This window comes from Chiloscyllium plagiosum, unplaced genomic scaffold (genome assembly GCF_037043375.1).
Source record: "Chiloscyllium plagiosum isolate Xiang-an unplaced genomic scaffold, Cpla_swu_hap1 HiC_scaffold_1, whole genome shotgun sequence".
Classification (NCBI taxonomy): Eukaryota; Metazoa; Chordata; class Chondrichthyes; order Orectolobiformes; family Hemiscylliidae; genus Chiloscyllium; species Chiloscyllium plagiosum.
In genome coordinates this window covers 164,308,503-164,323,743 of record NW_028270139.1, presented here as the reverse complement: position 1 = coordinate 164,323,743, position 15,241 = coordinate 164,308,503, and the positions used below count along the sequence as shown (strand labels likewise).

The following is a 15,241-nucleotide window of genomic DNA, read 5'->3' as shown; positions in this document are numbered from 1 at the left end:
GAGCTCTTTTAAAAGGTACAGCTCAAGGGGCCGAACGGTCTGTCTTTTGCTCTGTTAAAATTCGATGAAACGGCATGAGAAACGACTGGATCTAGCAGCGTGGAGTAAATGGAAAGTTGTCGTTGCTCAATCCCACGTTTGCTGTACTCAAACTGCAGGATGCAACTCCTGTTTGAACAGTTGGTAGCTTACTGAGTAAGCGAGTGAAAACAGAGTTTACAATAAACTGGAGAAGGACTCTCGCTCATTCCCACTTGAAACACCCTCAACATCCTGAATAAATCAGCCTTGTGAGACCAGCTGATGCAGTTCAGAAGAATCCTGCCTGTGTGCTAAATAGCTGAGTGATGCAGTGCACTTAATCTCAAGAGGCTGGACAGAGTCCAGTTTGAGCAGAACGCTCAGCTGCTGTGTCAGCAGCCTACTGCAGTCACTGTGCTCTGTCAGGGACAAGCCTAGGTGTGAGCAACGAAGCCCATGGTCATGAAAGAAAGGAAACATTCCACTTTAATAGCCTTGAGCACCAGGATTCGGAAATGTTCTGTTACTATCACATTTGCTACTTTCTTCATTTATTGCCACTGTCTTCCTGAACTCTGCAGGAAGCACTGACCTGGACGAGATGCTCGCTCCCAGCCACTCTACAGTGCTCCCCCTCCCAGTTTAACTTCCCCCACCACCAGGATAAATAGGTTAATCTCAGGCATGCCACAGGGATCAGAGCTATTTACAATCTACATCAGTGACTTGGATAGAGGGACTAACTGCATTGTAGGCAGATTTGCTGATGACACCAAGATAGGCAGGAAAATAAGTCGGGAGGAGAATGCGAAGAATCTACAAAAATTCATTAAGTTGGCAAAGACATTGACAGATGAAGTATAACGTGTCCACTTTGGCAGGAGGAAGAGAAAAACAGAATAGCATTTAAATGGAGAGAGAACACAGAATGTCACAGTCCAGAGGAATCTGGGAGTCCTGGTACACGATCACAAAATGTTGGCACACAAATACAGCAAGTAATTAGGAAGGCAAATGAAATTTGTCATTCGTAGACAAAGGAATAGAATTAACTTTACTGCAAAGGGGGCAGAGCACCAGTGAGCTCACACCAACAGCACTGTGTGGAGTTCTGGCCTTCTGACCTAAGGAGGGAAAAACACTTCAGAGAAGGATCATGAGGCTGACTCCTAGGAAGGTAGGGCACTTCCTGACAGGGAATCGTTAGACACACAGGCCCTGTATGGAATGCAATGCCTGGAAATGTGGTGGATGCAGCTCAATTGAGCCATTCAGGAGGGGCAGTGGGTGATTATTCAGATAGAAATGGTGAGCAAGAGTATTTAGGAAAGGCAGGAGATTACCTTGTGCCAATGAGGCTGGTTTGAAGAGCCAATTTCACACAATGGACCAAATTCTTTCTTCATCAAAACAATTTTGTGATTTTTTTTAATCTATTGGAATTGAGATAACATTTTTGAAACACAAGATCCTGAGGGGACAGGAGTAGGTTGGGCTATGGTGGTGAAACGTGTGGTGCTGGAAAAGCAATAGACAATAGGTGCAGGAGTAGGCCATTCTGCCCTTCGAGCCTGCACCACCATTTATTATGATCATGCCTGATCATCCTTAATCAGTATCCTGTTCCTGCCTTATCCCCATAACCAATGATTCCACTATCCTTGAGAGCTCTATCCAACTCTTTCTGAAATGAATCCAGTGACTGGGCCTCCACTGCCTTCTGGGGCAGAGCATTCCACACAGCCACTACTCTCTGGGTGACGAAGTTTCTCCTCACCTCTGTCCTAAACTATCTACTCCGTATTTTTAAGCTGTGTCCTCTGGTATGGCACTCACCCATCAGTGAAACATGTTTCCTGCCTCCAGAGTGTTCAATCCTTTAATAATTTTATATGTCTCAATCAGATCCCCTCTCAGTCTTCTAAACTCAAGGGTATACAAGTCCAGTCGCTCCAGTCTTTCAGCATAAGATAGTCCCGCCATTCCAGGAATTGACCTCGTGAACCTACGCTGCACTCCCTCAATAGCCAGAATGTCATTCCTCAAATTTGGAGACCAGAACTGCACACAGTACTCCAGGTGTGGTCTCACCTGGGCCCTGTGCAGCTGCAGAAGAACCTCTTTGTTTCTATACTCAATCCCTCTTGTTATGAAGGCCAGCATGCTATTAGCCTTCTTCACTACCTACTGTACCTGCATGCTTACCTTCATTGACTGGTGTACAGCTGGTCAGGCAGCATCTGAGGAGCAGGAGAGTCAGCATTCCTGATGAAGAGCTTACACTTGAAACGTTGACTCTCATGCTCCTCAGATGCTGCCTGACCGGCTGCTGTGCTTTTCCAGCGCCACACTTTTTGACTCTGATCTCCAGCATCTGCAGTCCTCACTTTCTCCTGGGCTGAGATGTTTCCACTCTTGGTGGTAACTAGAGCTAGAGGGTGCAGTTTCAATTAAGTGTCTCCCATTAAGGAACAGTCCAGTGCAGGAACAGGCCCTTCGGCCTACCATGATGCCATTCTAAACTAATCCTATCTGCCTACCTATGGTCCATATCCATCTATTCCCTGCCTGTTCATGTGTCTGTGTAAATGTGTCTTAAAATTTTGCTATCATATCTGCTTCTAGCACCTCCCCTGGCAGCACATTCCCACCATCCTCTGTGTAAAACTCATTTAAACATTTCCCCCTTTCTCCTTAAACCTATGCCCCTAGTATTTGATATTTCCACCCTGGGGAAAAGACTCTAACTATCCACACCTCTCACATTTTATATAGTTTATCAGGTCACCCCTCAGCCAACAATACTCTAGTGAAAACAATCCAAGTCTGTCCAACCTCTCCTTATAACTAATATACTCTAATCCAGACAACCCCCTGGTAAACCTCTTTCACCCCCCCCCCCCCCGCCAAGTCTCCTCATCTTTCCTGTCGTGTGGCACCAGAATTGCACACAATACTCCAAATGTGGCCTCACTAAAGTTTTAGACACCTAAAAAAAATGACTTGCCAGCCTTTTATTCTCAGTGCCCTGACCGAAGGAGACAATGTATCATAAGCCTTCTTTACCATTTTATCCAATTGCGTTGTCATTTTCAGGAGCTATGGACTTGCACACCAAGGTCCCTCCTTATATCAATGCTCTTAAGGGTCCCACCATTTTCATGTCCACCATTTTCATAGTCAGACCGCCTAATTTTTTTCATCCAAATCATTTATATTTACAACAAGCAAAAAGGGTCCTATCACTGGTCCTTACAGAACACCTCTGGTCACAAATCTCCAGTCAGAAAAACACCCCTCGACAACTACCTTCTGTTTTCTGTAACCAAACCAATTTTGATCCAAAATTTTTACCAAACCTTACCAACTCAGTGTGGATCCCATGTGACCTAATCTTCTTGTCCAACCTACCAAGAGGCACTGAATTAAATTTGTAAGACAATACCACCCCTGCATAAAGCCATGCTGATTATCTCTAATAATATTTGTTTTTCAAATGCAAGTAAATTTTGTCCCTCACAAGCCTCACCAATAATTTTCCAACCACTAATGTAAGGCTTACCAGCCCATAATTTCCTGCATTTATCCCTGTTGTCCTTCAAATACAAAAGAATAACACTGGCCATTCTCTTTGAGACCTCACCCGTGGCTAAAGATGAAACAAAAATCTGTTGAGATCCCAGCAATCTCCTCCCTTTCCTTGGATAGATTTAATTGGGCACTGGAAATTAACATACCTTAATATTTTTTTAAGATACATGACACTCCCTCTTTCTTAATATCAACATACCCCCTCCCTAATCTTACCATCATCTGTGTCCTCCTCTTCGGTGAATACTGATGCAAAGTATTCATTGGAGCTTCCTCTGACTTCACAAACAAAATCCCTCCTTTGTCCTTTCCCGAGTTATCCTCTTGCTCCTAATATATGTGAAAAATGCTTTGGGATTCTCCTTAATCTGACTTGCCAAGGACATTTCATGGTCCCCTTTAGCCCTGCTAGTTCCCCGTTTAATGTATTTCATGCTTCCTTTATAGTCCTCAAGAACATTGTCTGATTTCAGTTTCCAAAACCCTACATAGATTTCCTTTTTCTATTTGACCAAACTTTCATTATCGCGGCATCCTGCGTTCCTGAATCTTGCCGTTCTAATCTTTCATCCTCACAGGAACATGCAGGTCCTGAACTCTGATCAACTGGCCTTTAAAAGACTCCCACATGTCAGATGTGGATTTACCCTCAAACAGCCACTCCCAATCTAATTTCTCCAGTTCCTGCTTAATACTGTTGTAATTAGCCTTCTCCCCCATTGTTGGAACTTTCACCCAAGAACCAGTCTTGTCTTTATCCATAACTATCTTAATGCTTACAGAATTATGATCACTGTTCCCAAAAGGTTCCCCCACTGCAACTTTGGTCACCTGGCCAGACTCCTTCTGCAACAAAAAGGTCTAGTATGGGCCTTTCCCTTGCTGGACTATTTACATATTGTTTCAAGAAACCCTCCTGGATGCACCGAACAAATTCTGCCTCATCCAAGCCCCTGACACTAAGGGAGTCCCAGTCAATATGGGGGGGGGGGGGTTCAAAATACTGACTACAACAACTGTGTTGTTTAACATCTTTCCATGATCTGTGTACATATCCAATTCCTGCTGGCTATTGGAAGCCTACAGTATAACCCCATCATAGTGACTAGACTTTTCTTATTCCGGAGTTCTATCCATATGAACTCGCTGGATGAGCCATCCAAGATCTCTCTTAGTACAACTGTGACATTAAAATGGAGATAATGAGGAATCTCTTCTCTCAGAGAATCACCTTTGGAATTCACTTCCTTGCAAGTGATGGAAGCCGGATCGTTGAGTAGATTCCAGACACCCTCCATGTTTGACAGGGCCTGTTCAAACAATTGGGATACAATTTGGGAGTATCTTCTCCCAGAGAAGGTTCACAAAAAGATCATTCTACAAAACCTACAGCACGGAAACAGACCATTGGGTCCAACTCGTGAGCCATGATCACCATTCACTTTCCACATGAGTTGGTTGTCATAACTGTGGTTACCTGTCTCTTGTCACATCCCATTCCCTTTTCTCCTTTGTTCAAATCTCCAATTGAATCTCAAATTCTGCTTCAACGAAATGATTTCCATAACCACATACCTCATTGTGAGAAGGAGGTTCTCCTGCCTTCGATCCAATTTCTTTCACGTAGTCTTGTATCATCCTCCTGCTCTCACCCCCTTGCCCAACAAAGTCTACTTCTACATACATCATTCCATTCTTTATACTTCACAGAAATGATCGTGAACAAGGTCTGACCCTGAGCCCACAGGAAGATAGTCAACCACATGACCAAAAGCTTGGTCAAAAAGAGGTAGATTTCAAAGTACAAACGTAGGAGGAGGAGGAGAGATATATAGAGAGGTTTACAAAGAGGATTCCAGTGCTTGAGGCCCAGTAAAAGGCATAGCTACCAACGGGAAAGCAAATAAAATCAGGGTTTCTCGAGGAGCTACATATGGAGATTGTCAGACTACAGAAGATTAAAGCAACAGACAAAGCTATGGAGGGAATTACAAAGAATTCTTTTATTCATATAAGCCTCAGTGGCTGTGCCTGCATTTATTGCCCAGAGGGCAATTAAGAGTCAACCACATTGCTGTGGGTCTGGAGTCACGTGTAGGCCAGACCAGGTAAGGATGACAATTTTCTTTCCTAGAGGATATCAGTGAACCAGAAGGGTTTCTCCTCAACAATCATTTCATTGTCATCACGAGATTCTTAATTCAAGATTATTATTGAATTCATAATCCACCATCTGCCACGGTGGGATTCAATGAGGTAAAAGTAATGACTGCAGATGCTGGAAACCAGATTCTGGATTAGAGTGGTGCTGGAAAAGCACAGCCGTTCAGGCAGCATCCGAGGAGCAGGAAAATCGACGTTTCGGGCAAAAGCCCTTCATCAGGAATGCATTCAAATCCACATCCCCGGATCATTACTGGGCCATTACCTCCTGATCCAGCGTGGAAGATCCAATGTGCTTTGAGTCAGTCACCTGTTCTCATGGATAAGGGGCAGACAGATGGGATTTTAGACAAGTAACTGCTTCAAGTGGCAACCCCAGGATTCCTGTCAGGTCTTAACAGTCCAGGATTGTCCTAGAATTCCAAGGAATGGTCTGGAGAGCCAGGTTGGTTCAATGGTTAGTACCACTGCGTCACAGTGCCAGGGGCCTGGGTTCAATTCCAGCCTCGGCTGATTGTACAAATTCCACACAGACATTCTCCCTATGTCTGTGCGAGTTTCCTCCGGGCGCTCCGGTTTCCACCCACAATCCAAAGATGTGCAGGTCAGGTGGATTGTCTATGCTAAATTGCTCATAGTGTCAGGGATGTGTAGGTTAGGTGCATTAGCCATAGGAATTGCAGGGTTTTAGGGATGGGTCTGGGTTGAATGCTGTAGACTTGTTGGGCTGAATGGCCTGTTTCCATGTTGTGGACATTCTATATTAAAAAGCACTCTGAGGAACACCCAAGAGAAAATCTAACTTAAATGCTTTTTTTTTAAAAAACGATTTCTTTGAATATATGTTGTAAAGATACTGGATGAGGGTCAATGGCAGGACAAAGCAAAATGAAACTTTGAGGAACATGCCCATAACTGCCAACTCTAAAACGAGAGCAAGTCAGCCACTGCGAGAGTTATCAGGGAAAGCTGCAGACACACACTGCTGGCACTTTACTGCGCGCGCACACACACACACACACAGCAAAAGTAGAGATTGACTTGAATGTTGGGTGGGGACTCTGGCTATGAGACTTTTCCATTACTGATAATGTCGACACCCAGACTATTAACTTATCATTAAGGCTGCTGCTACACAATATCGGTTTTCATTTCTGCCTTCCTCGAAAAGAGAGAAATACCGCAGCACTTTAGATTTTTGGTGAATTAGTCACCCCAATCCTAAAAGGCGGGGGAAGTGAGGGCGGTCACTCAACTAGTTACACAAAGTGAGTTCAACAAACTGAAAAGTGAATCAAATTTGATTCTGGCAGTAATCAACCCTCACTCTCATTGAACTAAATTCCCTGCACAGTTATACCGCGATTAACCCTTACCCTGCTGAATTAGTATCACTGTATAATTACAGAGATTAACCCTTACCCTGAATTATTAGCTCTGTGCCCTTACACAGTGATTAACCCTTAGGCAAACTCTTATCAGCAAACACTGGTCGCAATCAGACAGAGATTGTCACAATTCTCTCAACTGTAGATCCACTCATTGATATCATTTACCTCAATCTAATTGCCTAACCCAATTTTATCTCCAGAAGCAATGAAATTTCATTACTAGGATCTGGTGATACAGCAGCAGTGGGAGGACAAGGCTAGGTCTTACAGGGTGGGAGTGAGACAGACTGAGGGGGAGCAACGAAAGCATACAGGTTTGATTCCTGGGACAGAATGAATCAGAGAATGACAGGTCACTTTGGGTCTTAAGTTAAATTCAGGAAGCTGGAAGAGAGTGAATGTCTGTGAGAGAAATGCACACGGGTATAAACGAGGATGGTGTCAGTAAGGGAGAACAGATGAGACACTGAAGGGGGAATTGGGATCTGAGGTTACTGAAGAATTCAATTCCTATCAGGAAAGCAGTTTGCAGGCACACCCCATGTACACCCACACTGAAAAAATGGTATCAACCACACTCTGTCTATTTAGAAACACAACATTAAGGATTAGAGAAGTTTCTATGTATGCAATGTTTCCTCTGCACGGCACACAGCCCTGAGGTTGCAACACCTACACACTCACTGGGATGTTACATTCAACACAAGCACAACATTTTCTTTCATTTCACAGTTTGTTCCAAGCTCTAGCTGAGGGAGCTTGGAAGAAAAAAGAGCAAAACGTGGTGGATGTTGGGGCTGGGAGGCAACCTCTACTTTAAGCTGCTCCAGCTTGACAGCTTCATACAAGAGAAACACGAGGGCAGTACAGACTGCTCAGCTGCAACAGCTCATGATGAGTGACTGAGCCAAACAGGCTCAGAGACTGCTAAGCTCTCGCGCTTCTTTAGATAGAGTCAGCTGGACTGAGTCTGGCCAGCAATAACAATGCTACAAGATGACTAAGAACCTGGAGCTCAGAGAGGGTGAGGCTAACCCCACTCACTACCCCAGTGAACACAGCTGGGAAGGCTGGGGCACATCAAGTGTACACACTTTACCCTCACTCCAATCTACATTAAACAGCCAGCCAACACTAAACCCTGCAACCTCTAACACTCAACATTGAGTTCAATAACATTGCAGCCTGAATCCACCCTTCCATATTTTTAAGGAGAAAGTGAGGGCTGCAGATGCTGGAGATCAGAGCTGAAAATGCTTATGCCCGAAATGAAGGGCTTATGCCCGAAACGTCGATTCTCCTGTTCCTTGGATGCTGCCTGACCTGCTGCGCTTTTCCAGCAACACATTTTCAGCTTCCATATTTTTACCCACACTCGGTTCTGTTATGACATGAGTTGCCTTTAGCATAGTCATCCATTCCCATGTACTCCCAGGTCCAGTATCACATTAAGGTTGGATTCAGCACAGTGAACCCATTCCTCACTCTAAGCTCCTATTATCACCTATTCAGCATTTTATTTGTCCCAGCATGCTGTCCATAATCTCATTTACCTACCTCTTTCATACCTTTTCCCTTTGCCCTCACTTCAGGTTCATAAATACCACTTATTCCCAGCCACTAACAGTTCTGATGAAGAGTCACCGGACTCAATGTTAACTCTGCTTTCTTCCCATACACCTGAGTTTCTCCAGCATTGTCTGCTTCCCTCACCATTGTGGTTCCCAGGAGAGGAGGCTGAAGTTGGCCAGCAAAGTTGGCCAATGGTCACACTGGAGTCAGGAGAACAAGCTGTCTGCCTCAAAGTATGTACACCTTAAGAAATAGGAACAGGAGCAGGCCATTCAGCCCTTTGAGTCTTTCCCACATTCAATGGGATCATAGCTGATCCAACATTCCTCATGTCCAATTTTCTTTCCCCGTAACCCTGGATTCTCCTAATCAGACATCAGAGCTGGTTGGCCACACACCTCATACCGCAGCCATTCAACACCTGTTCCCCAAACCTCACCCTTCCCGTTCCCCCAACCCCACTCTCCCTGTTTCCCTGTCCCTCCCACTCCCTATAGCCACCAAAATCCCCAGAACCTAATCCCTTCCACCACTGCCCAAACACACTTCCCCCTCCTCCCAAAAAAACAGCCAACCCCAACATCCCTCACCTTCTCCCCAGCAACCCTAATCTCCCCACCCGGCACTCCCTCAGTTCTGAGGAAGGGTCACTCGACCCGAAACGTTAACTGATTTCTCTCCACAGCTGGTGCCTGGCCTGCTGAGCTTTTGTTTTTGACTCCCTCAGCACTCACTGTCTTATATTGATGGTCTTTGGTTAGCCCAAGTGGCAACTCTCCATTTTCATAACTTTAAAAACACTTCATGAAGTCACCTCTAAGCATCCCCTCCTTTTTATAAAGGAGACCGAGCTTTCCAGAAAAATAGAACCTCTCGCCATGACACGTCAGGTATCTCCCCATTTCCCCATCACATAAAACATTGATGTTTGGCTGCACAAACGACTAGTTGCCGCTCAGTGGGTCACATTCTTGCTCTGAACGAGACATTTGTGGGTTCAAGCTCCACTGCACAGAGCTGGGCACAAAGTTCAGTATGATACTTCAGTGCCAGTTCACTGACAAGAGAAGATATAAAATTAAGGTAAACACAAAGGTTCTGATGCCACTATTTCAAAACCCACAACCACTTCCATTCAGATGGACAAGGGCAGCAGATACATGGGAACACCACCCTCTGCAATTTCCCCTCCAAGCTGACCTCCTGACTTGGAAGTATAGGTAGTTCTTCAATAGCATGACAGTTGTGTTTTTGTACAACCTCGCATTATAGAAAAATCACACTTTAGAAACAGCGCTTAAAGTGTTGGCGATGTAACCGTATTTACTGTCACTGGGTCAAAATCCTGGAATTCCCTCCATGACGCACTGTGGGTGAACCCATAGCACATGGACTGCAGCGGTTCAAGAAGGCAGCTCACCCCACCTTCTCAAGGGGCAACTAGGGACAGGCAAAAAATGCTGGGCCCAGCCAGTGATACTTACTTCCCACAAGTAAATTAAAAATTGCAATGTTACCTAAAACTGAAGCAAAATACTGTAGATGCTGGAAACCTGAAATAAGAACAGAAAGTGCTGGAGAAACTCAGCAGGAACAGAAGAGAGGCAGAAACATAGTTAACTTTTTCAGGAAGAGTCCGATTAGAGATGTATTGTTAACTCTGTTTCTCTCTCCATCGTTGCTGCCAGACCTGCTGAGTTTCTCCAGTACTGTCTGTTTTTATTACAAACAGGATGTTATTCCCAGTTAGCAGTATAGACACAACTGTTGAAAATGTGTTGCTGGAAAAGCCCTTAGGGCTCATGCCCGAAACGTTGATTCTCCTGTTCCTTGGATGCTGCCTGACCTGCTGGGCTTTTCCAGCAACACATTTTCAGCTCTGATCTCCAGCATCTGCAGCCCTCACTTTCTCCTGGACACAACTGTTGTATGTTCACGGTCACAGATGAACGAGACAGGTTTTTAAACCAGGAATGGAATCCAAGGTTAAGGGGATAAGGCAGGAAAGATGATGAGGATTATCAGATCAGCTATAAGCTAGAGAGGCGATGGTCGAGTGGTATTATTACTAGACTAACAATCCAGAGGAACATGTACTGTTCTGGGAACCTGAGTTCAAATCTCACCATGGATGGTTGGAATTATATTCAATTAAAGAGTCTAATGATCATGAAGCCATTGTCAGGAAAAACCCATCGGTTCACTAATGTCCTTCAGTGAAGGAAATCTGCCATCCTTACATGGTCTGGCCTATATGTGACTCCAGACCCACAGCAATGTGGCTGACTCTTAACTACCTTCTGGGCAATAAATGCTGGCCTAGCCAGCAACGCCTACTTTCCATGCCGGAATAAATCAAAAATCCCAATGATTGGCAGCACGGATCCAATGGGTTGAACATCCTCTTATCTTATTTTCCATGGGGAAAGCAATGGCCTGTTGATATTGTCACTGGACTGTTAATCCAGGGACCCAGGTAATGTTGTGGGGACCTGGCTTCGAATCCCGGCATGGCAGATGATGGAATTTGAGTTTAATAAATATCTGGAATTAAGTGTCCATTGGTGACCATAAATCCATTGTCGGTTGTTGTTAAAAACTCATGTGTTCACGGAGGAAGCTGCCATCCTTCCCTGGTCTGACCGACACGTAACTCCAGACCCGCAGCAATGTGGTTGACCCCCCCAATTGCCCTCTGGGCAATAAATGCTGATCTAGACAGCAAAGGCCTCATCCTGTGAATGAATTTTTAAAAACTATCCCTTTGCACAAAATCCAGCTGCTGTCTAATAATAATGAGATCTTGCCAACTGACCACCGTGTGACCACAGTGACCAAACACTTCAAGCACTGAGACACTTTGGGACAGCCTGCGGTTAAGAAAGGTGCTAGAGAAACGCAGGTTCTTTCTTCTTCGAGCACACTTCTCCCACCAAGAAAATTCTTTTTCTGTTGCCAGGAATGCAGCCATTCTACTTTGTGAAACCCGTTCACTCCCTTCTCCCCCGGGTCCCTCATTAAAAACAACAAAAAAATACTAAAACACTGCTTCTGGCAACTTTCGGGTGGAATGAAGCAAGTGGCTGGAAGAGCTCCGTGCCCGGAGCCACTGGGACTGCAGGGAGAGGGGGTTTGTTTTTCTGCTGTACACTGTAAAGAAGCGAGTCAGAGTGCGACCTGGCCCCCATCGAGGGGCCTCCACCCAAGACCCATTCCACAGACTCCGGGAAACTACACACAGGCACTGGCTCTCCATTCATCGCCGCTGCAGTGGGAAGCCAAGAGGCTGCCGCACACACACTTCACCTTCCCCACTGCACTCTGTAACTATAACCCTCTTCTAATTTCACCAGCTGGCAGCTGGTGGGGGTTGGTGTGCAGGGGCGGGGGCGGGGATGGGGGGGGAATGAGGGGGGGGAATGAGGGGGGGGAATGAGGGGGGGGAATGAGGGGGGGGAATGAGGGGGGTGGGGAGGGAAGGGGGGGAGGGAAGGGGGGGAGGGAAGGGGGGGAGGGAAGGGGGGGAGGGAAGGGGGGGAGGGAAGGGGGGGAGGGAAGGGAAGGGGGGAGGGAAGGGAAGGGGGGAGGGAGGGAAGGGGGGAGGGAGGGAGGGGAGGGAGGGAGGGGAGGGAAGGGGGGAGGGAGGGAGGGAAGGGGGGGAGGGAGGGAGGGAAGGGGGGGAGGGAAGGGGAGGGGGAGGGGAGGGAGAGGGTGGGGAGGGTGGGGAGGGTGGGGAGGGTGGGGAGGGAGGGGAGGGAGGGGAGGGTGGGGAGGGTGGGGAGGGTGGGGAGGGTGGGGAAGGAGGGGAAGGAGGGGAAGGAGGGGGATGGGGAAGGAGGGGAAGGAGGGGGATGGGGAAGGAGGGGAAGGAGGGGGATGGGGGAGGGGGGGATGGGGAGGGGGGGAGGGGGGGAGGGGGGGATGGGGGGAGGGGGGGATGGGGGGATGGGGGGATGGGGAGGGGGGATGGGGGGGGGATGGGGATGGGGAGGGGGAGGGGGGGATGGGGAGGGGGATGGGGAGGGGGATGGGGAGGGGGATGGGGAGGGGGATGGGGAGGGGGATGGGGAGGGGGATGGGGAGGGGGATGGGGAGGGGGATGGGGAGGGGGATGGGGATGGGGAGGGGGATGGGGAGGGGGGGGAGAGGGATGGGGAGGGGGATGGGGAGGGGGAGGAGGGGGATGGGGAGGGGGAGGAGGGGGATGGGGAGGGGGAGGAGGGGGATGGGGAGGGGGAGGAGGGGGATGGGGAGGGGGAGGAGGGGGATGGGGAGGGGGAGGAGGGGGATGGGGAGGGGGAGGGGGGGAGGGGGAGGGGGGGGAGGGGGAGGGGGGGGAGGGGGAGGGGGGGGGAGGGGGAGGGGGGGGAGGGGGAGGGGGGGGGGAGGTGGGGGAGGGGGGGAATGGGGGGGGAGGGGGGGAATGGGGGGGGGAGGGGGGGAGGGGGGAGGGAGGGGGGGAGGGGGGGGAGGGGGGGGGAGGGGGGGATGGGGGGGATATGGGGGGGGAGGGGGGGATGGGGGGAGGGGGGGGGATGGGGGGGATATGGGGGGGGGGAGGGGGGATGGGGGGGAGGGGGGGAGATGGGGGGGGAGGGGGGATGGGGGGGAGGGGAGGAGGGGGAGAGGGGGGGAGGGGGAGAGGGGGGGGAGGGGTGAGGGGGAGAGGGGGGGAGGGGTGAGGGGGGTAGGGGGGAGGAGGGGGGGGGAGGGGGGAGGGGGGGAGGGGGGAGGGGGGGGAGGAGGGGGGGGGGAGGGGGGAGGGGGGGGAGGGGGGGGGGAGGAGGGGGGGGGGGGGGGAGGGGGGAGGGGGGGGAGGGGGGGAGGGAGGGGGGGGAGGGGGGGAGGAGGGGGGGGAGGGGGGGAGGGGGGGGAGGAGGGGGGGGAGGAGGGGGGGGGGGAGGGGGGGAGGAGGGGGGGGAGGGGGGAGGAGGGGGGAGGACGGGGGAGGACGGGGAGGAGGGGGGAGGACGGGGAGGAGGGGGGAGGACGGGGAGGAGGGGGGGGGACGGGGGAGGGGGGGGGACGGGGGAGGGGGGGGGACGGGGGAGGGGGGGGGACGGGGGAGGGGGGGGACGGGGGAGGGGGGGGGACGGGGGAGGGGGGGGACGGGGGAGGGGGGGGACGGGGAGGGGGGGGGGACGGGGAGGGGGGGGGACGGGGGAGGGGGGGGACGGGGGGGGGACGGGGGGGGGAGGGGGACGGGGGAGGGGGGGGGAGGACGGGGGGGGGGAGGGGGGGAGGGGGACGGGGAGGGGGGGGAGGGGAGGGGGACGGGGAGGGGGGGGAGGGGAGGGGGACGGGGAGGGGGGGGAGGGGAGGGGGACGGAGGGGAGGGGGACGGAGGGGAGGGGGACGGGGGGAGGGGGACGGAGGGGAGGGGGACGGGGGGAGGGGGACGGGGGGGCGAGGCGGAGGGTGGGGCGAGGCGGAGGGGGGAGGTGAGGCGGAGGGCGAGGGGGTGTGTGGGGGAGAGGAGGGCGAGGGGGGGAGAGGAGGGCGAGGGGGAGGGGGGAGGGCGAGGGGGAGGGGGGAGGGCGAGGGGGAGTGGGGAGGGCGAGGGGGAGGGGGGAGGGTGACGGGGAGGGGGGGGGAGGGGAGGAGGACGGGGGGCGAGGCGGAGGGGGGGGCGAGGCGGAGGGGGGGGGCGAGGCGGAGGGCGAGGGGGTGTGTGGGCGAGGGCGAGGGGGGGCGAGGGGCGAGGGGGAGGGGGGGCGAGGGGCGAGGGGGGGGCGAGGGGCGAGGGGGGGGCGAGGGGGAGGGGGGGGCGAGGGAGTGATGGGGTGGAGTGATGGGGTGGAGTGATGGGGTGGAGTGATGGGGTGGGGGGGAAGGTCGGTTAGTAATGGGGATGGCGCGATGTTCCTCAGATGCTGCCTGAGCTGTTGTGCTTTTCCAGCAACACACAGTCTCGACTCTGACTCTCCAGCATTTGCAGTCCCCACTTTCTTCTGGTGGGAAGGAAGGTGGGGTTTGGAGGGGAGTGGGGGGAAGGAGGGTGGAGGGGAGTGGGGGGAAGGAGGGTGGAGGGGAGTGGGGGGAAGGAGGGTGGAGGGGAGTGGGCGGAAGGAGGGTGGAGGGGAGTGGGGGGGAAGGAGGGTGGAGGGGTGTCGGGGGTGAACTCACTCGGGTTTTCTGCTGGTCTTCTGCTGGAAGGCTGCAGCCAGGGGCAGGGCGAGCTGTCCCAGGAACTTGTCCATGGCCAGCAGCGACCTGTGCATGATGGTAATGAGCAGCTCCTTGCCTGTTCCATGTCCCCCTCCTTCAGCTTCCAGCAGCCAGTCCGGGAGAACCTCAAAGATACACTCCTCCTTCCACTCGGGCTCCCGGCTCTGCTCCTGCACTGAGGTGCAGTATCTCTCCTTCCCCAGCTGGATGATAGCAAACGCATCGCTGCTGTTGTGTTTGCCTTTAGCTCTCAAGCCTCTGGCTCTCAGCACGGTGACCTGAACATGACTGGGGAACCAGTGCGGACTCTGTAAGGCCAGAATACCGGCCATCAC

General features: G+C 51.4%; 1 protein-coding gene across 3 annotated transcripts in view; it reads right to left on the bottom strand.

Moving 5' to 3' along the window:
• Nucleotides 1–15,241, bottom strand: part of LOC122549563 (uncharacterized) — a 136,480-nt gene that overhangs the window by 121,187 nt on the left and 52 nt on the right. For all 3 annotated transcript variants that reach the window (XM_087991963.1, XM_087991968.1, XM_087991966.1), the window contains exon 1: nucleotides 14,865–15,241. This exon is cut by the window's right edge. In XM_087991963.1, coding sequence (XP_087848089.1) covers nucleotides 14,865–15,238 — 374 coding nt within the window. In that variant the 5' untranslated portion in view covers nucleotides 15,239–15,241. The remainder of the gene's footprint in view (nucleotides 1–14,864) is intronic.